The following is a 24,816-nucleotide window of genomic DNA, read 5'->3' on the forward strand; positions in this document are numbered from 1 at the left end:
ACAAATTTTTTAAAAGTACAAACATACTTAGCAATAAAGCTCTTTCTGATTCTGATTTTGATTCTGATATAAAATTGCAAAAATATCAGATGACACAGTAACAGTCTTAAGGGCTTCGGAGTTGCTGGAAAAGGTAAACTGGCCAAATAGGATTTAAGTCCCAAACAAAACAAATACCTTCTGGTCATTCAATTTTCATAAAAAGAGATTGAGAAAAATGAAAAAGGACCATTATTTTTATTTTCTCCTAATACTCTGGAACCAAACAATGGAAATACCTGTTTTTTGCTTGGATGCACAGAAAAGAAAATCAAAGGAAAACTAAAACAGAAAAATGCTGAATTTTTTTGTCTAATTGCAGAACTCCAGAAGCAATTCGACCTGTGGAACTATTGGTGCGATGTAAACAATCATTCGATGCAATGTCGCTACTCGTTCATTCATTTATTAATAGCAAGATGTGGAAACATACGCTAAGAGAAATCATAAAGGACAACATCAGAATACCCGTTCCTTCCTTAAGAGTGGAATGGGAGGAAGATTAACATTAGGAAAAATAGCACATTTTTAGCACATTGATGATGATGACTGTATTATATTATGAGTATTACAATTTTATTATTAGATTAATATGGTCTTTAAGACTATTAGTAGAAGCATCTGAGTGCTAACTAGTGTTTAACATCTAAAAGTTACTTCACTACATTTGAAAATCAAATATTTTACAATTCAGTTAACTAGCTTTTGCAAAATCAGTTTTTCCTTTTCATTTATGAGTTGATAAAAACCTAACTGGTCAAGCGCACAGTAAACCACCAATCAGGGTAGTTGTAATGAACTTGTCATGATTGCTGCCTTGTGATATCTACTTAGCAATAACATACAGTTCAGTGTCAGTGTAATAGCAAGCAAATCCTAGAATAATAAATGATGGAAGAAACTCCTAACTCTCAATCCACAACACCCGTTACCTTATTTAAGCCATTTTTGTAAGTAGTTGAAATGAAGCTTTTTGGCTCATGATAAATGTAATAGATATCAATCAGTGTTTATCTAATATTATTATTCTATTAATAGATTGGTGTGCTAAGAGTAACTGAGTAACTCACATAAACTGAGTTGATTAAGAAAGAGTCTTGTGACAAAAATGATAATAGGAACATTATCGACATAGTAATCATTGTATTTTGTATAGTTAAGAACATATGAAGGCAAATACTTTGTACTTTTACTCAAGTTTACATTTAGTTTACTCAAGTGAGCTTCTTTGCATCGGATATAGAAAACATGTTTCTTAACTTAGAAATATTTCTAAGGTGAAAGAAGGCTGCTTTTTTAACTTGGTTGATATGATTTTTAAAAGACAAGTCGCTGTCTAAAATAACTCCCAGGTCTTTTACCATTGAACTAGTGGTTACAGAAAATCCATCTAAATGCAGGTTGAGATGCTGGAGCTTCTGTATACTGGTTTTTGGGCTGGTGAGCAAAATCTCCGTCTTATCAGAATTTAGTAGTAGAAAGTTATAGGTCATCCAATCTCTTATTTCTTTAACACACTCAGTTATCCGGGTTAATTGAGCTGTATCACCTGGTTTTGTTGAGATATATATAGCTGGGTATCATCAGCATAACAATGGAAGCTAATTCCATGCCTTCTAATAATATTTCCTAAGGGAAGCATGTATATTGTGAAAAGCAGGGGTCCTAGAAAGGAACCTTGTGGCATGCCATAATTTACTATCATTAGCCTGGATAACTCTCCATTTATGTTTACGAAATGGTAACGATTGGACAGCTAGGATTCAGGTAGTTGATGAGATCTGGGGTGCAGTCAGCATTTCAATTAATCCCAAAGGTGTTCAGTAGGGATGAGATCAGAGCTTTATAGCAGGCCACTGAAGATCTTCCTCTCCAAAGCATGTAAACCAGATCTTTATAAAGCTCACCTTGTGCACAGGGGCATTGCAAAGCTGGAACAGGGTTGGGTTTCCAAGTTCAAGTAAATGCAAAATGTTATTGCAGCCTGTACAATTTTGTGCCTTCAGCTTTGAGGTAACAGTTTGGACAAGAACAACATATAGCAGGAAAAGGTCAGGTGACGGAATTTTTGGCAAATAGTGTATATATACATGTCGATTACATTATATGATAGGAAAACGCTTAACGGGAAACTTTGTACGCTTTACATATTTTGGCCTTATCAGCTTTTATATAGTATCTGTTTTTCTGCCACATTTAGTCTTTTAATATCAGTATCCTAACGCTTAATGTGGCTTAATGTATTGATGATGATGTTTGCGGATGATATTGTGATTTGTGGTGAGAGTAGGGAGCAGGTTGAGAAGAGCCTGGAGAGGTGATGGTACACGCTAGAGAGAAGGAGAATAAAAGTCAGTAGTAGTAAGACAGAGTACATGTGTGTGAATGAAAGGGAGGGCAGTGGAGGGGTGCGGTTGCAGGGTGAAGAGGTGGAGAAGGTGGAGGAGTTCAGGTATCTGGGGTCAACAGTGCAAAGTAATGGAGAGTGTGTTAGAGAAGTGAAGAAAAGACTGCAGGCAGGGTGGAGTGGTTGAAGAAGAGTTATAGCAGGAGTGATTTGTGATAGAAGAGTATCTGCAAGAGTGAAAGGGAAAGTTTATAGGACTGTGGTGAGACCTGTGATGTTGTATGGATTAGAGACAGTGGCGTTGAGTAAAAGACAGGAGGTGGAGCTGGAGGTAGCAGAGCTGAAGATGTTGGGGTTTTCAATGGGAGTGATGACAATGGACAGGATTAGAAACGAGTCTATTAGAGGGACGGCGCATGTAGGACATTTTGGGGACAAAGTGCGATGGTTTGGACAAGTGCAGAGGAAGGACATAGGTAGGGGAATGCTGAGGATGGAGCCACCAGGAAGGAGGAAAAGAGGAAGACTAAAAAAGAGGTTCATGGATGCGGTGAAGGAAGACATGCAGGTAGTATGGTTGAAAGAGGCAGATGTAGAGGACAGGGGTGTATGGAGACGGATGATCCGCTATGGCGACCCCTAACGGGAGAAGCCGAAAGAGGAAGAAGAAGAAAAAGCGGAAAATAGAACACAGTCCTGCGTTACGTTCAGCACAAACGTTACATTTTTCAGATGAAAACCCCACTGTTTCCCCACATTCATATTGAGGCAGACAACATTCCTTTTTTTCACTTTCTAGAATAATAATGTCAGACTCCATGTCCATGATTTTGGAATCCGGGATGACGTCATTGCGGTAACACACGCCCCGTGTACCTTGACTTCCTTGTATCAGCTTGGTGTTAGGAGACAAATTCTCTTAAAACTAAACATAGATTTGTTCTAGGCAGCTGGTAAAGATTTCCAGATCTGTCATGGAGGGTGCTGAAGACGGGAAAACACGGACAGAACAAACCCAAAGAGGTATTCATTTCCAGCATTCGTAACCATGTGACTCATTGACACTTTGTTAGAGAGATAAAAGGTCTCTTTCGAAGGTTTAGTGTGTAAGAGAGTAATAGAGTAAAGTGAATTGTTCTAGATTTATATCTTTAGTGTATGTAAAAAAAGTTTGGTCAAAAGAGCACTTGTCAGCAAGTCAGCTCTTTGTTGTACTGTGAATAAAAAGAGAGACACTTCTGATGTGAATTAAAACTCAAAACAAGCAGGGTTGGCAAAGGTACATTAAAATATATTTTTAAATAAAATACTAAATACCTTATCTTTAAGTGTATCAAAATAAACGACAAAATACAGCAATCACACCATGTATTAAAATAAACTACTGAATTTTGGTATTTTAAGACATACTAAACCAATACTTTTACAAAGAAGGCATGACATTTCTTTAAAAACCTTCTGTCAATTGGACTATCTGATCTATTTTTCATTATTACACTGACTAAGTTGATTAAGTAAACAATGTTTGATAGCAACAGCTTTTCTCTGTCCGAGTCACGCAATAAATCTGATATATGCAACCATTTAACAGATCAAATATTCACATATATAATCAATGTGATCCCCCAGATGAAGCTTAGTTTTAAAGTAACCAACAGTTTAATGTTGAACAGTTTGCAAACGATTTATAAATGACGTAAAGAAGGTAAAAGGCTGCACAGCTATTAGACCCAGATATGGTTTTATTTCATTCACATTTCTAAAAGGTGAGTGGTGAAGTAAAAAGGGTTCAAAGGTTGAAATATGATCGACATGATTTACAGCCATACCAAACAAAAGCTGCCATTATACCATTACAGTACATGTACCTCTAACATGTCCGGACATGTTTGCTGGTCCCAATTTATATCCATCACTCTTGAAACTAGATTTCCATCCAGTTAGTTTAATTGTAATTACAGAGCAATACACAGTTGAAAGGAGTAGTATAATAAAAAAGCAATAAAATGGAGCAAAGCCAAAATAATTTGTTAAAAGTAATCATTTAAATCATTTTAATTCTTTTGTAGAAATCCCTTTCTGAGGCCTGTGCTGAATTTGCTCAATCGTTCACTAATCCCCATAAACAGTCGAGGCATTTCATTGTATAGGAAGACGGACACTGACGTAAATGTCATACGTCAGAAATGCGAGGCTATTTGCTCGAGGCAAATTAGTCATAAACATTGCAGCTGTATTAACGTTTGTGGTGTATTGTAACGTGGGTTATGTTTCTCATGTTTATTCCATTAAATATAAATTTTATAAATAAAAATGGACATGGAACGTATATGGACATACATTGTGTATAAAACATTGTCACAGGGTTTCCTTCAGGGTCCGTGAGCTGACACCATCAAATCTACTCGACCTTGCTAATATGGTCATTTGATACAAATACAAATATATTTGGTACAAATTAGTGAGCAAAAATAGGGAATAAAATTGTTCAACTGGAATTCAGACACCTCTATAAAATGGCCTTCACCTGAAAAAGTGCACTATATATATAGGAGATAGAAAGTCTTTCAGATGCACCTGGTCTCACCTGGTGTTTTGTTATTGAATTAAAAAAAGTATTAAACATTTTTTTATAATTGTTTTATTGATTTCTTATTAAAACAACAACAGCTCCGATCAGTCAACAAACACAGCATGTATTTAAGCTTATTTATAACAATATAACAACAGTGTATTGTTAATATGAGAAAGTGACCATGGAAAGGCAAAGGGTGAAAAAGATTATAAGTCAGGGCTATGGACTTGCTTGTTCAAGTAAATCACACAAAGGGGCCCAAATCTACCGGAATTAATCAGATTTGTTCAGCAAGTCATATGTAAGTTTTTCCAAAGGGAGAAGATTAGCAACGTGTGATAAACACATCTTTAAAGTTGGTACATGTAGTGATGACCATAGAATAAATATGCATTTCTTTGCCAAATAAATTATGACTTTTAATAGTGTGAGTCAGTAGAGAAATCCAATGATGTTTTGCATTTTATTAAATATATATTTTAAAGACATAGTAAATTTTCTAGTGTTTCCAGTGTGTTCTGAACCATGTTATGTACCTCATGCCAAAAAGGTTTCATGTTCTTACAGTGTCAATATAAATGCATCAATGTTCCTATTTCAGATTTACATTTAAAACACAGCTGAGATACAATTGGGTACATTTCATGAAGGCGTACTGGGGTAAGATATATCCTGTATATGAATTTGAAGTTTTGCTCATGCACAGAGCTTGAGGTTGATTTATGAAAAACTGCTCACAAAGAGAAAGCAATTCGCCATCAGTAAATAGTTGGCCCATATCCCTTTCTCAACTCTTTCTTAAAGGATTTTAAGGGGAAGAGGATTCTGATAACAGAGAACACAGATAGGAAATCTGACCTCTTAGCACCCCAGGAAGAAAAAGACTATTTTTTATATCAGGAAGTTTCCAGTGAATTTTCCCCTGTCTCATTTCCGACTGAATAAAATGACATAATTATAGAAATTTGAAAATATCTGTTTTGGGAATTTGGTAATCTATTCCAAGCGTCTCAAAAGATTTAAAAACCTTCTCTGTAAATAAACTGGCTGAATTAGATATACCCTTTTCTGGCCAAGTCCGAAGGCCAATACTGGCTAACGAGTCAGGGAAATCAGGGTTTAAAGCGATTGGGGATTGCATAGACAAATTCTTGTGAACATTGAGATACTCTTTGGCATCTTCCCAAGCTAAAAGAGTGTTTAAAAACAACAAATTTCCAGCTAATGGCTAGACCTCTCTAAAGTAATGAAGAAATAGGAGGGATGTTAGCATTCTTGGTGCGCATGCAACAGATTCCATACTGACCCACATGGAGTCTGTATCATATAAAAACCATATAAGCATTTGTTTAATCTGAGCAGCCCAATAATAGAGCTGCATTTTGGGCAAAGAACATGCACCCCCACACTCCCTTGCCTTGAGAAGGAAAGCAAGTCTGATCCTAGGTTTTTATTATTCCATATAAACTTACCAATAGCCATATTCAGATCTTTAAAAAAGTTCTGATTCAAATAACAGGCTATACTCTGAAATAAACGGGGCAGCACATTAATTTTGATTGTGATAATTCTTCCAAAAAAGAAATTGGTAAAGTGGTCCACCTTATTCATATATTGCTTAAGTCTTGCCATTAAGGGTGAGTAGTACTTAGAGAATAAATCCTTTAAATCAGAGGTTATATGTATGCCCGAATAGTGAATAGAGTCATTGATGTAAAAGGGACATTGTGAGTTAAATGTTTGTGGGATATTCAAGAACATGGCCTGGGATTTTCCTAAATTTATTTTATATCCAGTATAAACTGACCAAACTGATTATTTGTCTTCAACAGACTGGGAATGGATAACTGTGGTTTCTAAAGAAGAACATCGTCCGCATATAATGATAGACGGTGTTCCATCCCACCTGCCATTAACCCCCGGATGCCACTATGCACGCAAATAATTTCTGCCAGGGGTTCGATGTACATGGCAAACAAGAGTGGGGACAGGGGATAGCCCTGACGCTTACACTTATGATAAACAATAGGACCATCTTTGATATAAAGTTCAGGGCTGTCCTCATTTAGGGCATACACATTTATAACAGTAAGAGGTTTTCCCCAAGATGTGACCAGTAATCAGTACAAATCAACCTGCTCTAAGATAAAAGGAAAACTTTTATGTATCAAAATGGCCACGCCCTGTTTATTTGATGAGAACGAACTAAAATATACCTCTCCAATCCAGTCTCTTTTGAGCTTTAAATGTTCTGTATCTGACAAATGTGTCTCATGTAAGAGTGCAATAGATATATAATAATAGTTTACTTTCTGTTGACTATGTTACCCATGCCCTTCACATTCCATGTGACCACCCGTGTCAGACCAGACATACATCAGTACTGTTTAATGTATTTGAATGCTGTGGACTGACAGAAGTAAGATTAAGACAACATAACTCTATAATAGGCTCTCCTAAACATAAACAATAACCCTCACCAATCCTCTGCCCTATCCTCACATATCAACTCATCACACACCCCGTCCACCAACACCTTCATTGACCACCCAGAAACACGACAGACAGAGAAAACTTCCTCAAAACTCCAGGTCGTGCATTTTAGCTTGCAGTTGCTCCACGGTAGCACGCACATTCTTCCCACGCAGAGATCTGTTGCTCGGCTGTAGTTATACGTGTCTCGGGGTCGGTGACTCGTGCAGTGAGAGCGGCGAATGCATTTTCAGAGTGGTTGAAACAGAGGAAGGAATTTTTCCCAACTGTCCCTAAATACCGTCTAGCTGGTTCCCCCCACAGCCCTGATTTCACTCAAAATAAGTAAAGTGTCCGATTGTAGGCTAGCACTAGCCTCTTCACCTTCTATCACGTGCGGCAGGGATTTAATTTTTTCTCCAAATTTTTGTTTGACCTTGTTGCCGAAAAAATAGGAAAATCCTTTTTCCCACCACTTTTCATCTGCTTTCATGTTATTGAATAAGCACAAAGTATACAAAAACGAGGGCTAGATAAAAATAGTTTTCAAAACGGAGCAAAACTCTAAAGCTGCCATCTTGCTCAGGGTCACGTGACCAAAGTTTTTATTTAATGTTTTTAAAGAATTTGAAATTGATTTAAGTAGTTTACTGATTCCATAGAAATGGATCTTTAAAATATGAAAACCTTATATGTTATATTGACTGAATGTTGTGTTAAAAAAAACGTTGAAAACGGTTTGAAAAGGAACACTTTAGGATATGCTATTCATTTGCTAAATCCAGGAAAACGAATCTCAATTACAGAGTTTGTTTTTAAATAACCATCGCGTTTGTTCTTGCTCAGATCCGGATGCATCTAAAGAGAACCATGAAGCTCTTGATGTCTGCAAGTTTTTCCTGGTGGGCAGGTGTCATTTTGGAGACAGATGTCGCCTGCCACATGGGTTTGTCAGACATCATTGGATTATTGTCATAATTGATGTGAATGTAAAACCCATGGCAATCTGTAGTGGACTTTTATTACAGCAGGTGGCATAGTTTTTGTAACATTATGTTTAGAATATGTTAAAAGGTTTGATGGGGCCTAATAGTCAGAACCACTCTAGGGGAATAATGCACCATTATTTTCTTTTCTGGTTTGTGTCCCCTTTTCCTTCACATGCCCTCCCAAACCCCCCTCCCCCCAAACCTCCAGTGGCTCAAATGCACCTGCTGATCCTATAGTGGTACAAACCGAAGAGAAAGCATGCAAAAAACATCAAACCAGAAGAAAGTCGGGTAAAACAGACAAGGCCAAGGATGAAGAAAGCACAGGTAAAAGTTGTATGTGGTGGCAAAATGATTTTTACTAACGGTTGCAGTTCATTAGAGAAAAAACTCATTTCGTTTTACTTCCAAGGGCCTGAGAAAAAGCTGCGCATGCGCACGGCAGATGATGTCATATCCAGGATTGTGTGGGATACTACTGTGGACCCAGCAGACTTCATAGTGGGCCACCTGGACCGCTTTCTGGGAGTTTTGGAACGTCCTTTCTCTGATTTCTCATGGGAGACACAGGTGTTGGATACACGTCTGGCTTTTTTTTCTTTTTTACTTTGCACTTATTTATTTCAGACTTCTCAGATCTTGTATAAAGGGTAATTACTTGCAGTGTACATGTACACAGGTGTGTGACTGTGACTATTCAGAGGAAATGGCTATTCCTCGTCACAGGATCCAGTACTTCAGTTATAAGGGCCAGCGTGTGTGGGACAAAGACAGTCGTACTGACCACGTGTTTGGCTCCACAGGACAAACAATAATGTCTCCATTTGATAAGGGGAATCAACCACAGGGTAAGGCTTTTCCAGCAATGAATATCATATCATGTCATGCATGTTCTATCTCCTTGCTGGTTTTAAGCGATATTTATTTATATCAGTTCAAGTTAATCTCATATTCAGCATTTCATTGGTGTTGTTCTACTGTTCCTCTGCCTAATCATTGTGCTAAATGATGCATATTTAATGTTTTTTTACGACATGCTGTCTAATGGTGATCCTTAATGTTTGTTCCCTTTGGTCTCATTACTAAAATGACAAAAATTCTAGACAATGTTGCTCCAGATACAGAAGAAGACAAGGAAGACTTGACATCGGAGATGTCCGGAACTCTCAGTGATGCTGAAGAAACGTTAGACTCCAGCCCAAATATGCAACACAAATCCTGTGATGATGCAGGTCTAGTTCAAGAGGCAGAGGAATTATCCATCTCTCAAGGAGACGAACAAATCACAAAACAGGATAAATGGACAGACAGCTGGGACAAGGAGGAAGTGAAGGATGAAGAGCCTGTGGAGCCTGTTCAAAACATACCCCAGGAACCACGACCAGGTCGAAAACCACGCAAGCCCACTCATTTCATTTGCTTCCGTGTGGACTCACCTGCTGCCTTGCGGGCTTTCCAGCTTGTCCAGAAGCAGGTTCTGACTCATTTGCCCCAGTCTGAGTCATTTTGGGTGAACCCGGAGTCACTGCATGTTACTCTCTCTTTACTCGTACTTTCAGGCCCCGAGGAAGTTTTTGCTGCTAGTGAGCTCCTTCGCTCTGTAGTCAAAAGCTTCTACAAACCACCAGTTTCTGTCTCCTTCAAGCCTAAGCTGAGGCACTTCAATGGAAAAGTTCTCCATGTAGCCCCCACACCCCTCTTGGACATCCAGAACCTGAACGCTCCCCTCCAGGAAGCATTCAGGGAGAAAGGCTGGCTCCATCGTGCCTCACGAAACCCCAACTACCATCTCACTTTAGCTAAAGTGGGAGATCCTGATGCAGAAAGGATATTTGGAGAAGTGTGGCGGATTAAACTTAAGCAATTAACCTTTGGGAAACTAACGGTGGACAAGTTGTGTCTGTGCGCCGTCAGTGTTCCATTGGCTGCAGATGGCTTTTATGAGACACTTTGTTCTGTGCAGTTGCCTACTGTGTAAATTGTTGATTATAAAAGAAATCATGAAGAAGTCTTTTTTTATTTACATATCAGCAAGAGACAGAAATTCTGGAGAGAAATACTTCCCAACTGGTCTCCTGAGTAAATGTTCGTTGCAACTGTATTTCAAAAAGTCCAATGAACCCTGATCACACCAATTCATTGCATTTTATAATAATATATAGCCTATGAGGTTCTGTTCCAAATAGTATATAACCTTCAGGGATTTTAAGGTTTGGAGACTCTAAGAAGATTGTTTTGTCATATTTTGTAAATTATTAGTTATCTCTTTACTGTGCATGCTTTAACTGATGTAGATAATCAGGGATTACTCAAGTTTGGCTTGTTACATTTATTACTGCTGTAAAATTTTACAATAATTTTTGTCTCAGAGACAATTTGTACAAAACAGCAGTTATTGGAGCTGATCTGTTTTCAGAGTCATCAGATTTCACTATTATGTTTGTCACATGATATAATATGAACTAGGAGTGATTCTATCAGTTGCTAAATAAATCAACATCCTGAAACAGCTGATCTGTTGTGCAGTTTCTATATTTTTTTGTTTAGTGTGTACACAGAGACAGACCTCTACAGAATCAGTAACACAAGGATCTTGAAAAATTAAGATTAGCAACATGAAGTGCAGTATAAAGCTGTTGTATCTCTCTCCCTTTTGCAACTTGCACAATATGTTTCCTCATATTTAAAATATATCAAGGAAAAATAGACTTGACTGTGTGAACACAGCTCATAGAAAATCTTTGCAAACCCCAAGGCAAATACCTCATATATAAATTTTTTTAGTCAATAAGCACATTCAGCATTATTACATTACATTAGCTGATATATTTTAGCCAAAACCTGGGACTGGGGAAAGCACCACAGAGCCTGGATTTTTATTAATAAACTGATAATTTGTTTACCTTGTAAAAAATATTTTGTAATTCAAAAGCTTCAGTTAATTTTAATATCAAACATCAGAATGAAAATATATTGTGATTTCTGTGATTTTGATCATGGCATGAATGTTAGTACCAGATAGTTAGTACCAGGGCTGAATTGGTATATTTAATCAAAAACTGATTTCCTGGGAATTTTACACATGACAGACTCTAAAGTTTACACAGAAAAGTGTAAAAGACACACAAAGAAAACAAAAATGAGTTTGGTCAGTGGTAAGGCCTTGCTTATAAGTGAGATCAGGGGAAAACAGACAGATTGGTTTGGGATGTCAAGAAGGATATAGTAGCTCATAATTACTCTTTAAATCCATGGTGAGCAGAAAAGCATCTTAGCATGTACAAAACATTAAATATCAGGTTCCACACATATCAGCTAAGAACAGAAATCTGAGACTCATGTTTACAGACTCAACCTAAATTGGATAATTGAGGATTAGGTAAAAATCACCTAGTCCTTTCCCAGCCTTCAGCTGTCCAGTGTAGAGTTTGAGTTTGTTCTTTTGATAGCCTCCGGTTCCTGTTCTTGGATGATAGGAATGGAAACATGGTGCTAATCTCTTACGTGTTATCTGTGCTAACATAGCATTGCTGTCAACCCAAACACATCTAGCAATTGGTCTCTAACTTCTCTGATCATTAAGATGTTTCAGGTCTTCTTGTAAAGAGGATGGTGAGTATATATACACAGTCCTCCACGGTATTAACCTCTCCATATCATGGTCTGTTACAGCAGCTTCACTGTAATCTATGCTGTCGAAGGTTGTGTTGATGCATTCGTGACAACCTATGAGTCAGAAATTTGACAGGTCTGATTTAGAGTTTTAGGTTTCCAGGGTGCACATACACGCTTCAATGTTTTTCTTCTCTCTTGTTTCTACTTTACATACTTTAAATAAAACCATGTCATTACATCATTGCACGACAAATTCGGTCGCCAGACTTTTAAATGCATCATCAAATATATTAGACGGCTTGATGGATGTAATTTGGTCAACCCAAAATTGACCAGGACATGAATTAATAATGCGGCGTAAATTTTAAAAGTTTTATATGGTCAACGCTGTGAATTATTTAGCAGTGACCAAAATGATTTGAACATTGCGCTTTTACAAATGTGTTCATTTGCAATATGGCAATATGCAATATTAATAGTTTTTTTTTTGTTGTTGTTTGTGCTTCTTGGTTGCATTTTTAGTAATTCAGTAATTTTCAGATTCTTCAGGTGCAATGACCAATATAAGGCCTTTCATAGTTTTGCTGTTTGTGTGTAAAGTGATTTTTGAGGACTGATGATTTATCATGCACAATATGTAGCAGCTGCCAAGTATCCAAAGTTCTTCATACATAATCATATCTCTCTTCCCCGCTTCAGCACCCTCTTTTTTCCACCCAGACATATAGAAATGCCCACTGCACCTTCCCTCTATTTTTCTTTCACACAGTCATGCCCCCATCCTCACATCTCTTTACTATTTCCCTTCTCTCCCTTTTTCTGTTTGCTCACTCCTCCATTTATCTTCATTGTGCCTTTTCTAATCCTTCCATGTTAGTCGAGCAGTGGCAGAGCTGCAGAGTGCCATCATATAGCATTCCATAATCTCATACTCCAATCCAGTGCTCTCTTCAATGCGTCAAATTCTATCAGATTGGGTGTTCAATTTGTGTGCTCATTTCTCATAAACAGCCATCACATTTCCAATGATCAGTGATTTCATGCATGTATTAATTCATGACAATAGCAATGGTTTCCTTTTAGACAGTGTTTATGGTCTTCAGCTCATGTGTGTTTTCAGCAATCTTCTAAAAGTGCTTTCTGACTTCCAGCCCCCGTTCCATCAGAGGCTGTATTCTCTAAATAGAGCCCACTCCTTTGTGTGTGTGTGTGTGTGTGTGTGTGTGTGTGACAGAAAGAAAGACAGTGTGTGTGCGCGTGCGTCCGCGCGCGGCATGTTTTTATATATTGGTGGGGATCAAATGTGCCTTTTTTTTTTTTTTTTTAGCATTTTATCTATTTTGCATTTCAAAACACTAAAGTATATTTCTTTGTTTGTTTGTTTATTCCTAAAGCAGATTTGGGGTTAGTTGTAATCTTTCAATTATTTCAATATTTATGTGAATGGAAGGTCCTCGCAAGGATAGTAAGGGTAGTGTGTGTGTGTGTGTGTGTGTGTGTGTGTGTGTGTGTGTGTGTGTGTGTTTGTGTGCGTGTGTGTGTGTGTGTGTCCAACTTCACTAGCCTTTATTTCCCTCTGTAACATCTCTGAGGGAGCCAAGCACAGTCTTTATGTCAGTCAGGTTTCACCATATTCGCTGATCTGCTTTTTTTTTATCTCCACACTTTTTTTTGGTGGATTTTTATTTATTGATCATTTTGTGTTTTTGGTACTGGTTGTGTTTTTGCGTGTGTGTGTGTGTGTGTGTGTGTGTGTGTGTGTGTGTGTGTGTGTGTGTGTGTAAAATCGCAGAGAGAGACACAGAAGAGATCTCGCCGCCATCCCGGATGCTGCTGCATGATGAGTGCCAAGATGAAGTTGTTGCTGGAGGACTGATGCCTTGCTGAAGCGCTTCTTCTTCAGCCACTGAACCGCTTCCTTTACTCGTTTGCTCCCTGAAAACCCGTCGTGTTTCCCCTCCTCTCTTTTTCTTTGATCATTACCATACATGGACCCATTGCATTCTCATTCTCTGTGAGAGCATCCGATACTCCAGCTGATACACATATACATATATAAAAATTACTGATTTATTTATTTTTTTAATTCTCACTAATGCCGCGACATCTGTCAGTTATTATGCTTCTTTTCACAAGGCAAACAAAGCGACCCTTCGGCCAGCAATACATTTCACTCGGTGGCTTTTAAAGCCGCAAATACACGGACAGAGACGTGGGACAACCAGGAAGTTCCGAAAGTACAATCAAAGGTAAGTAAATATTTACGCAACAATATGATACACATCTCAGTCATTGTCTAATCAATTAGATTTGTGTTCACTTTGAAGTCTTTGCTACATTCCCCTATGCTGCCTGAATGAAATTCACATTCAACACATAACCCATCCAGGGTGCCAAGTATTTCATCCTCAATGAGATGTGCTGCTGTTAAGTGACCCAATTTTACATCAATTTAACATAAGATCAGCATTTTCTTTCAGTATGATGGTTGTATTGATTCTATTTGCATATATATATGTATATATATATATATATATATATATATATATATATATATATATATATATATATATATATATATATAAAAAAGTTACATTTTATGAAAGATAATGTCCTCTAAATCATAAATCGAGCCTCAGGATTTGCGACTCTCGCACACTTGAAACAGAACCTTGTTTTTCTTCTAAATATTGTCTTCCACAGAAATGTCAGTACAGACCGGGGCCACAGAAACAGCCTACACAATGCAATATGCAAATTGAAAAAAAAAAAAAAAAGAAAAAAGAATGCTCCCAATGCTACACATCTCATCTCTTTCTCTTAGCGAATCAGTTTTGCTTGCCCTGAAATCTGGAACGTGACTGGCCTTTATATTTTATGACATAACAATCTGAGGGACGCCATCGTTAACGCACGTCAGAATCCCGTCCAGAACTTCTATTTCAAGACATTTGTCCGTAAAATGTTGATAACAACCGTTATTGTAAAGAAAGTGAGAGAAAGAAAAAGAGAGAGAGAAGAAGCATGTGTGATTGCAATAGTAAAAGAGAAAAGCCTGTTAACTGCTAATGATATTAACTGAATTATTCATTATTTTCTTTGCAGTTATTAAAAATTTTTGGTAATTGTTCATTAATGTGCTTGTTAGATCTGTATGCTGCGGTGGACAGTAGTCACAACTTTTTTCATTACTGATGTTAACTTTTCGTGAAGGGATATGAGGCTGTAATGCGGTCAGGACTTACTTTTGACTGCTGTAGATGTGCATTAACTGAAAACCAATTGCACAAGGCTAGAATGCCTGACAACAAACCAGAATTAAGTACAGCTCTGTCATATAATCAATACTAATTCGGAGTTTAAAAATTAGATTTAACGCCCACTAATTTTCTTAACATAATACGCAAAACCAATGCAGTAATCATTTTCACCCTTTCACACAGTCTGTGCATAATTTCATCGTAAATATGGGTGAGGCAGTGGGTAGTATTTTCACCTCAAAGTCTCCTCGAATTAGTATAGGTTTTCCAAGGGATCTCCAGTTTCCACCCACCTTCCAAAATGACATTGTGAACAAGGTTGCAAATGTGTGTTTTGTGAATGTCTATTTATCTTGGTGTGTATGCTTCTTTGCATTGGTCTATCTGCCCCTTGGACTGGCACCCCATTACCCATGTTTTACTGAAGACCAATGAGTGATGAATCCATTATTACATACTTTAAATAAAGCAGTAAAGCAGCAAAACGTTTTTTATTTATAAAGTCAAATGCTTGTAGTATACATTTTGTGATTTTCTTGAATACGACAGACTTTTTTCTCTCAAAAGCCTTTTTATTTCACTAATTGAGCTGAACATATAAGCACTATGTACTAAGTACTATAATTAGATCATAGTAAATTCATATCTAAAACATTGTAGTTGTTCTTTGTGCCATGCCAATCTGTATATAAAGTATACACGCATTATGTGCAACTTACCATTGCTTAATATTACTGTCCTGAGCCCTGTAACAAGCATACCTCAGGGTCAGGACCATGACTGGTCTGCTATGGTGCATTTCCTTAAGCATGTAGCCCCACATTTTAAGGCCAGAAAAAAAATTGCTTTAGGGGGATAAAATATTGAGGACACCAGAGAAAACCCCTCATTGACGAGCTGAGCTAAAGACCTGCCAGATCATTAGTCAGAAGCAAGCCTAAGAGCGCTTTAAAATGTTAATGTTGTATGAATAATTACAACCTGCACTCATTCCCACATTTTATGTGTCTGCATTTCAATTTATTAAACTATCAATAAGGTTTAATGGGAGGTCAGTAAGGCTTTAAGTGTTTATAAAGCAGTTATTGAGCTGCTGAATTAAAAAGTCCCGCAGAGTGCCCGAGTTATTTGTGAACAAGTTTCAATGAAATACATGTGCAGGATGATAAACACTACATCGCACAAATATCACATTATTATGCAGCTTGAACATAGTCCACAAGGTTCTTAGTATCATATACAGAAATGTATTAAATATAGCGTTGTGGAGAACTGGTGTCAAGATCAGGTTTGTTACTAGGCTTGTTTTCTTGCTTTGTCACATGAGACCAGACTCACCTTCCATTATGTGTTGCACAAGAAAGAGTGTGATAACAAGTCGACAGAAAGCATCACGTCAAGCCACACACTAATGCTTGTGTTGATGGTGGTGCTGATGGACCTCAGTGACTTTATAGATGTATACAATACATATAATATATATATATATATATATATATATATATATATATATATATATATATATATATATATATATATGATTTATTTATTTATATTGCTAAGTAAATGTCTAAGAAACAAGCATTTAAATTCTGTTGGATACGGATTTGTATTTTTAGAGCTACTGATAAATTTATTGCATGTCTGGATTTTATGGTCACATTCAGTCTATAAACTCTAGGGCTCTTGGACATATTTTTTCTGTATGATGCCCATTAGTGGGAACATATTTAAAATAAGTAGCTGTTTCTTTGGTGGCTTGATTAAGATAAACTGCCCACAGGCATTAATGTGTGTGAGTGTGTGTGTGTGTGTGTGTGTGTGTGTGTGTGTGTGTGTGTGTGTGTGTGTGTGTGTGTGGTGCCTATAATGGACTGGTGTCCCATCCAGGGTGGATAGACTGGAACACAAATCCATGATTCTGACCAGGATAAAGAGTTTATGGGAAGTGAATGAACGAATTAACTTTTTCATTAAGACAACACAAAAATTGTAAGCAGGGTTTACCAGCGGCATATGTATGATTCATTTTTCTTAAAAGTGAATAAAAGTTTTGTACCAGGATCCCTATTTGTTGATTTTTTTTTTTTATAGTGTATATAGAACCACTAAAGGTTCCTCTTCATAGATTCGTCTGTCAGCACAACCAGGATAATAATTAAACCACAGTGACTAGGGCCAACTCTTCCATTAGAGATAGCATTGCCTTCATCGTCTCCAAATATTCTGCATTAAAGTATGCTGTAAAAAAAATTGTAGCTACACTTTGATGAGTAGTCTAACTTTCAACTTTCATCCTATATATAAAAGGTTGTAAGCATCAAAAATGTTGAATAAATGTTGCTATCCCGTGGCTGTTCTTTCCCATAGTTTCAGTTCAGTAGTGATTAGAATACCGACATGTGGGGATCTTTGTCCTTGTCTTACTTACCGTGAATTATGACCTCCAAATGTTTATAAGACATCATCAGCAGATAGGTATACTTCAAGTCACAGAGATAATTAGGTGACTTTGTAAAATATCTATAAAGGAGAAATATAAGAAGAACATTTTCACATACACCATATATAAAAAGTATTTGGGACACCCGAAATTCCTAGCCATATGCAGTTCTTCCCCAAACTGTTAGCACAGTTGCACACAATTGTAGGATGTGCAGGGACTGGGTACCATTCAATTTTCCCCTTAACTTAAATTAGAGACCCAAACCTGTTTCAGGATTAAAATGCACCATGAAGATATGGTTTACATGGTTTGGAGTGGAAGCATCAGCTGTTTCTATTGAAACATCTCCCTAAAGAGAGTGAAGGTTACTATAACAGCAATGGTGGACGAAATGTGGAATGGGATTTTGAAAAGGCACATACCAATCTTCAGGTCAGGTGTCCAAAAGCTTTTGTCCCTGTGGTGTATTATGAAATGCCTTTGCGCCATGTGGTACAATTTATGTAGCGTTTATGTAGCACTCATTTGAATTCATTGTAACCTGAGAGTTGAACATTGTGTAACACAGAGAATCTAGAAGGTGTAAATTACACAATGTCGTGTTTTTGTTCTTGAGGTTCGGGTCAAAATGATTTCATGAGCTGCATATTCAGACCGATATATATCCGCTTTAGCAAATGATTTAAACACATAGAAACAGACTCTTTGATTTCTTAGTCAATTCTGTCTCATAAAGGCCCATGGTTATTTGAATCAAAATCTGGTGTATGCGTGTTTGTGTAGCAATTGGATGTCCTTTACCTATTAAATTCTCGCTGCTTCTCATTTTCCTGAACATTGCACTGCTGCACGTTTCATTTGCTCTGTTTGATTACATAAATTGATGTGTCTTTTCTCCCAGATAATAAAAACAGTTTCTTTGCAACACAATACATTTAATTTGTTCATATCTGTAATACATATTATTACGCTTAAACGGAATCTTCCTCCATCTCATTCTCTCGTTCTCTCTCTCTCTCTCTCTCTCTCTCTCTCTCTCTCTCTCTCTCTCTCTCCGTTCTGTATCATGAAAGGTAAAGGTGGTCATCCGGAATAATGGCTGCCATCGAGACTGTTCCCAGTTACAGTGCTTCAATATGGGTGCAGATGTGCCACGCGATCCCTCGCTTCGATCTGACCATGCAGACGAGAGACAACGTATTCACGCCCGACAGCTGGGAATACCAACAGGTTTCCTTTTCTTCATAGAAAGCTGTATTACTCTTCCCCTCTCTATTTTTTGTTCTGTTTCCTTCTTTATATCAGATGCAATTTTCACACCTGACAGCTGGTACCAGTGGGTAGACTCATCGTGTGAAGACACATACATGCTATTTTTGTCTTCATGTCTATTTTTTCCCTTAGAACTTCACTCTTTTCCTCTTATATTTTGCCTTGATTTGATCACGAGCAAAATTATAGTGTGATTTCCTACTAGGAAAGAGTAATATCTGGAGCTTTCTTGATATATTCATTATTTGACTTTTTACACACTAATGCTTTGTAGTTTTGGGTTCAAAGCAAGGGTGCAAAGTATTATTGTATATATAACTAGGGAGAACTTTTCATGTAGTATATGAATGCAAAAATAGTGATCATTTGCTTTATTCTCAACTTGTATTTGTAACAATACTCAGTGCTGGATAAACAGTATAGTGCCTTGTGAAAGAAATTAAGTGGATCGTATGTCTTTAAACTATAAAATGCTTGTAGATTAATGTTCACTCCAGTTGCAGTCACAGTCATTTACTGTACCACTTGTTTTCATGATTTCCTGTACCATCTTTTTAGATCTTCCCGTTTATTTTGCATGCTTATCAGACTGATTGAATTGGTGTCGAACAGTACGGTATATCTATTTGTCTATAAGGAGCTTTCATCCGATTTGGTGGCTGCAGATACAAATTACACCAAAGATGTGTTGGTTGTGAGTTAAACTGGGCTGCAAAATCCAGCAAAAATTAAATTTCATAGGGATTAATATATTCAATCACAAAGATCTGGCAAAATTTCCAAAAAGAAACAAATGACAGCTGCTGTGATGCTCATGAACAAAGCTTTAAGGCTTAAGCCAGACTGGCCAAAGCTGAGCACTGCAGGTGTTTGTTTAACCCTACAGCACAGCCTCTCAGTTTGTCTGTGTTGGAATTTAATGCGTGATCTGGCACTGTGGTTTCCCAGGCTAGATTGAGATGCGGTGACGTCAAATTGTCAAATTGCAGCGCATTGTGTGAATCACAGCTATAGTCTAATTTTAGTTCACAAGAACAGAAAAAAAATGCTTTGCGTGGATCACACTCCGTGGGCAGAAGAAAGAACGGCGGCGATTATTCGTTCGGCGTCGAAACTGAACCACGGAATACCTTTGACCTGACCATGAACGAGAGTTAGCTCTTGTGAGGCATGCATGGAAACGGGGAGGGAGAAAGAAGAGGAGATGAAAGAGGGAGGTGAAAGAAAGCCAGAGCAATGATGGAAGAGAGGACCCTTTGTGAACGAAGAAGAAAGCAAGGGGTATAGAACAACAGCGTGAAGCGATGAATGTATTTATGTAGGTCACATGTTTTTAATAGAGATCCACCGGCATGGGCAAAAAAGAAATAAGTGGGGAAGGCAAGCGAGAGGAAGAGTGCACGAGAGGGCGGTGAGAGAGAGGGATGATTGTGGAAAGAGACAGGGAATAGATGAAGGGGGGATGGGAGAATAAGAACTAAAGCAGAGGGCGAGAGATAGAAAGAACAGTCAGATGGGCACAGATAATATTGTAGATTTATGATGGATGAATTTGTGAAGTGTTTTGTGCGTATGCGTGTGCGTGTGCACATGTGCTGACACGCTAAGAATGCACCGTAATTAAATCACTTCTGCCTCATTCACTTTGAAATAGTGCACAGGAGCCACAATTCTGTATCAGCCAATAAAATATGAGACATGGTCTCCATTTTAGGTTGAATTTTATGGCAGCTATTTCCTGCCTCTGGATATTATAGCCTAGTCTTGTGTAACTTCATTAAAAAAAAGCCCAACTGCCATCCCTAGTTATATATGGATATATAGAGAATACACTGTTTGTGAATGTTTGTGTAATTCCCCAGATTTAAGTACATTTGGGTGTAAATTATAGCAGAGTTTTTCCACTATTGTCATATGACAAACAATGCTTTACGTTTATGTGACATTATTTCTCCTTCGATTTTTCTTCCTTCTCTGTGCATAGACTCTCCTGGTTCTCTCCAGTCTTTCAGCCATTGCACTCGTCCTCTCGCTCCTCGTCGTCCTCTCCTTCCTTATTCACTACTGCTGCTGTCACCGCGGTGATGTGGGCAGGGACGATGAAGAGGAAGATGACAATGCCAGCGGTGGCCACGGATACAGGAAGGGGCGGCACATTTGCTGTGTCACATGGGTGTCTGTGGCAGCTGTGACACTGTGCTGGTAACATACCATAATCATGTGACACTGCCAATTGTACAATTCAATACCTACATCTCTGGGTTTTTTTAATCACAATAATATTTCAGTATTATTCTCATATTCTCAACTTAAACAGCTATATACACAAAGGCAACAATTTAAACATGCAAGGTTTGAGTCTAAATACACCCACTTTCCATTTTATATTTGCTGCTGCAGTGATTATGGACAGAATACAACAACTGCCTTTAGGTTTCTATTATAAGTGTGTTTATAATAAAAGTACAGTACAGAGAAAGGTGGTAATCTGGCATACAGTATTCTACAGAGGCGCTAGATGGAGATAAGGTCGTATTGATTTTAAAATAATGCATCGAATGTCATGCCCAATCAAATATGTTCTTGCCATAGGATTGTATTATAAAATTTGAACTACCAAGATTAATTTAAATTTATTCTGATAACCCGATCACCTGCTCTACTACACTTTACAACATTAAGCACATGTTCAACAAACAGCAGTGCAGGCGACCTCATTGTTATACTGCATTATACACACAGCTCAGATTCAAAGATATATGCTTGTATGTCTTCCACACTAACAACTCAACCATGACACAATGTGCCCCACATGCAGCAGCTCCTTTGGTGTAAAATGAGCTTAATCTGCAAACCGGAGCTACCTGATTTGTGTTCATTTTATTTTAAGACTTTTAATGGAGTTGTAGTGAATGTTGGTGGAGATTCAGTTATCTTAATTTTGCACTGTGAGTCGAACGTCTGCTCTCCACATGAGAGTAAAAGCTACTGTTAAGACTTTGTTTAGACCCGATACATGCCTTCAAGTTCCTCACAACATATATATATATATATATATATATATATATATATATATATATATATATATATATATATATATATATATATATGTGTGTGACAATAAGTGTTAAGTGTTGGCCTCTAATTTATTATTTTTTTGCATGTGAACACAACATGCAGTCTTTAAATGAAGGTTTTTATTATGTGTGAAAAAGATTTTAAAACTGTTTTTTTAAGACAGTTAAAACTGTGGTTTATCACACCGAGTTCAATTTCTCTCGCCACACCCAGGCCTGATTACTGCCACACCTGTTCACAATCAAAAAATCTCTTAAATAGGACCTGCCTGACAAAGTGAAGTAGACCAAAAGATCCTCAAAAACTAGACATCATGCCGAGATTCAGAAACAAATAAGAAAGAAAGTAATTGAGATCTATCAGTCTGGAAAAGGTTATAAAGCCACTTCAAAAGCTTTGGGACTCCAGTGAACCACAGTAAGAGCCATTATTCACAAATGGCAAAAACATGGAACAGTGGAGAACCTTTTCACACCACTATATATATATATATATATATATATATATATATATATATATATATATATATATATATATATATATATATATATTCTCACTGACTTCATTCTGATGTTGGCTTCTGAAACCAAGGTCAACAAGGCCAGCTGTTTACTTATTCTTTATCACAGATTACAGTCTAAGCATTAATACTATAAATTGAGACACAGTGTACCATATAATACTAATGAAAACACCCAGATTCAACCGTTCACTCTTTCCAGGAGCACTTTAAGCAGTAAAATCGTTTTGAGATTCCTGGTTAAGTGTGTTTCTTGAGCGGAAACTGAGAAAATTTGGTTTATGTATCAGCAAACAGAAACCCACAAAGTTCTGTCATGGAGTGATGTCACGCTTGAAGCAGAAAGCAGAGCGGGATTAAATACGACAGATCTGCCTGCTGATTGTATGCGATATCTTAAAAATGCAGGCGTTCTAATGTTGCATCTGTTCAGCCTGTGGGCTTACAAAGATGACATCATCCTTTTCCCCCTCCATGTTGACCTCTTTATTCTTCCAATGTGGATTTGTGGTGTAGGCAGCAGTGTAAATTTAGCCTGACATAGTGTGGGACAAGCATCAGCAGGTTGTCTTTTAAATGCAATTATTTATATGTGAAACTATACAGATAAAGTAGACCTATGTGCTTAGCAAAATACAATATAGTAAAAATGTGGTGATAATAGTAATAATAATATTATTGTTATTAATTCTTGTTATTGTTATTATTATTATCATCACACATTTTTGCCATATTCTTTCTGGTTTTAAATTCATGTACAATATTGTTTGCTGCTTATGTTATTATATTATCAAATATTATTATTATTATTATTATTATTATTGTTATTGTTGTTGTTATTATTAACTGCGGGAAAAAAAAGACAGTTATTCAGAGAATCAGTTTGATTTCATCCATATTCCAATGGAAGTCTTTTCTTTCCATTTCCTGTCACTGAAAATGTAGTCTGACCTCAGAAAATGTGTATTGACTATTCCATTATTTATCAGTTAAACAGTGCATAAATTTTAAGCCAGGCTTTCACTCGATCTCTTAATGTGACAATAGAAATCGCATGACGGAGAGCTTACACTATAATAGTGCTCTTACTGGAGTGACTGTCCAGCTTGATGTGAAATGTCTTCTCCCCCTTTCCCAGGCTGAAATATTTTCCGCAATCAGATGCCGGTCAGATCTAGTGATGTATTCACCAAAAACAGTGGGTGTAGTTTTACATTCACACACAGGCACAAGATCAGTAACGTGTGTATGTATATATATATATATATATATATATATATATATATATATATATATATATATATATATATATATATATATATATATAACCCTCACCCCACAGTCTTTATGTTAATCTGAGCCAAAAAGGGATTCTTGGTCTGGATAAGTTGTGGCTAACATCTGGCCCGAAGCTTTCAGATGAATATTTAAATATGAAAGTAAAGCTGTTTTTTCAGTATTGGCTCCTTAATGGTGTTGTTAGAAGATTTATTTCACGTCAGCATTTCGGCGTTATTTCTTGAGTCGGGGCTTTTTTTTTTATTTTTTTTTTTTATCATTAATTCTGAGTCATTTGTTAAATTAAACACATCACCCTTATCCTCTGTCCGACAGTATTCTTCTCTGTTTTGGCCTTTTACAGCGTTGCTATAGGCTTTGGTTTCTACGGTAACAGCGAGGCGAATGATGGGATGTATCAGTTGACCTCGTCTCTGCTCACTGCCAATCACACACTGGCTTCCATCGATATGCTGGTGAGAAAACACTTGGTCTATCAGTGATATACACTGCTATCCTTCCAAGAGAAAATAATAAAAGCCTGTTATGTCTCAGTCATACAATATTGATGTGAAATAAATAAATGGTAGAATGATCTGCTGTCTATGGATGTTCATACACAGTATTGATTTAGCTTATGCTGGCTTAGTTAATTGCTTATGCAGTCAGTCAGTCAGATCTGTGTAACTTTGAATAATTCTTTCATCATCCTTATTCACTTTTACCCTTTCCCTATTCCCTTTCTCCTGAGTTTAGGTTTCAGACACAGTAACAGCTCTGCAGAGGTCCATCTCAGGCCCCCTGACCTCGCTGGAGAATGTGTTTGGTAGCAATAACCCTGCTCTGGTGTCCACTCGCTACTGCAGGCGTCTGTCTGAGCGTGTGATGGCTCTTCTCTCCTCCCTAACGCTAGGAAAGGGCATGA

General features: G+C 37.3%; 2 protein-coding genes and 1 long non-coding RNA gene across 6 annotated transcripts in view; 2 read left to right on the forward strand and 1 right to left on the reverse strand.

Moving 5' to 3' along the window:
- Positions 1–3,235: 3,235 nt before the first annotated feature.
- leng9 (leukocyte receptor cluster (LRC) member 9) lies at positions 3,236–10,936 on the forward strand. The gene is made up of 6 exons (XM_083527079.1): positions 3,236–3,409; positions 8,280–8,379; positions 8,631–8,749; positions 8,835–8,992; positions 9,102–9,270; positions 9,526–10,936. The coding sequence occupies exons 1-6, from the start codon at positions 3,361–3,363 to the stop codon at positions 10,398–10,400; spliced, it is 1,470 nt and encodes a 489-aa protein (XP_083383205.1). The 5' UTR covers positions 3,236–3,360; the 3' UTR covers positions 10,401–10,936.
- Positions 5,005–8,273, reverse strand: LOC310721256. The gene is made up of 2 exons (XR_014531976.1): positions 7,479–8,273; positions 5,005–7,448 (listed from the first exon to the last, which is right to left on the reverse strand). It is a non-coding gene; the product is annotated as an uncharacterized lncRNA (long non-coding RNA).
- A 2,590-nt stretch (positions 10,937–13,526) lies between the features above and the next one.
- ttyh1 (tweety family member 1) overlaps positions 13,527–24,816 on the forward strand; it is a 23,965-nt gene continuing 12,675 nt past the window's right edge. For 2 of the 4 annotated variants that reach the window (XM_083538860.1, XM_083538862.1), the window contains exons 1-7: positions 13,528–13,650; positions 13,830–14,051; positions 14,174–14,286; positions 18,817–18,973; positions 21,000–21,217; positions 24,256–24,367; positions 24,648–24,816. The exon at positions 24,648–24,816 is cut by the window's right edge and continues 157 nt beyond it. In XM_083538860.1, coding sequence (XP_083394986.1) covers positions 18,839–18,973; positions 21,000–21,217; positions 24,256–24,367; positions 24,648–24,816 — 634 coding nt within the window. In that variant the 5' untranslated portion in view covers positions 13,528–13,650; positions 13,830–14,051; positions 14,174–14,286; positions 18,817–18,838. Of the gene's footprint in view, positions 13,651–13,829; positions 14,287–18,816; positions 18,974–20,999; positions 21,218–24,255; positions 24,368–24,647 lie in introns of all 4 variants that reach the window. The other 2 variants (XM_083538861.1, XM_083538863.1) reach the window with 2 other exon arrangements.

This window comes from Silurus aristotelis (genome assembly GCF_946808225.1).
Source record: "Silurus aristotelis genome assembly, chromosome: 1".
Lineage (NCBI taxonomy): Eukaryota > Metazoa > Chordata > Actinopteri > Siluriformes > Siluridae > Silurus > Silurus aristotelis.

Coding starts and splice junctions, on each gene's coding strand:
- leng9 (XM_083527079.1), top strand. CDS start 3,361: ATGGAGGGTGCTGAAGACGGGAAAACACGGACAGAACAAACCCAAAGA. Junction 3,410..8,279: donor GACAGAACAAACCCAAAGAG/GTATTCATTTCC, acceptor GTTCTTGCTCAG/ATCCGGATGCATCTAAAGAG. Junction 8,750..8,834: donor CAAGGATGAAGAAAGCACAG/GTAAAAGTTGTA, acceptor TTTACTTCCAAG/GGCCTGAGAAAAAGCTGCGC.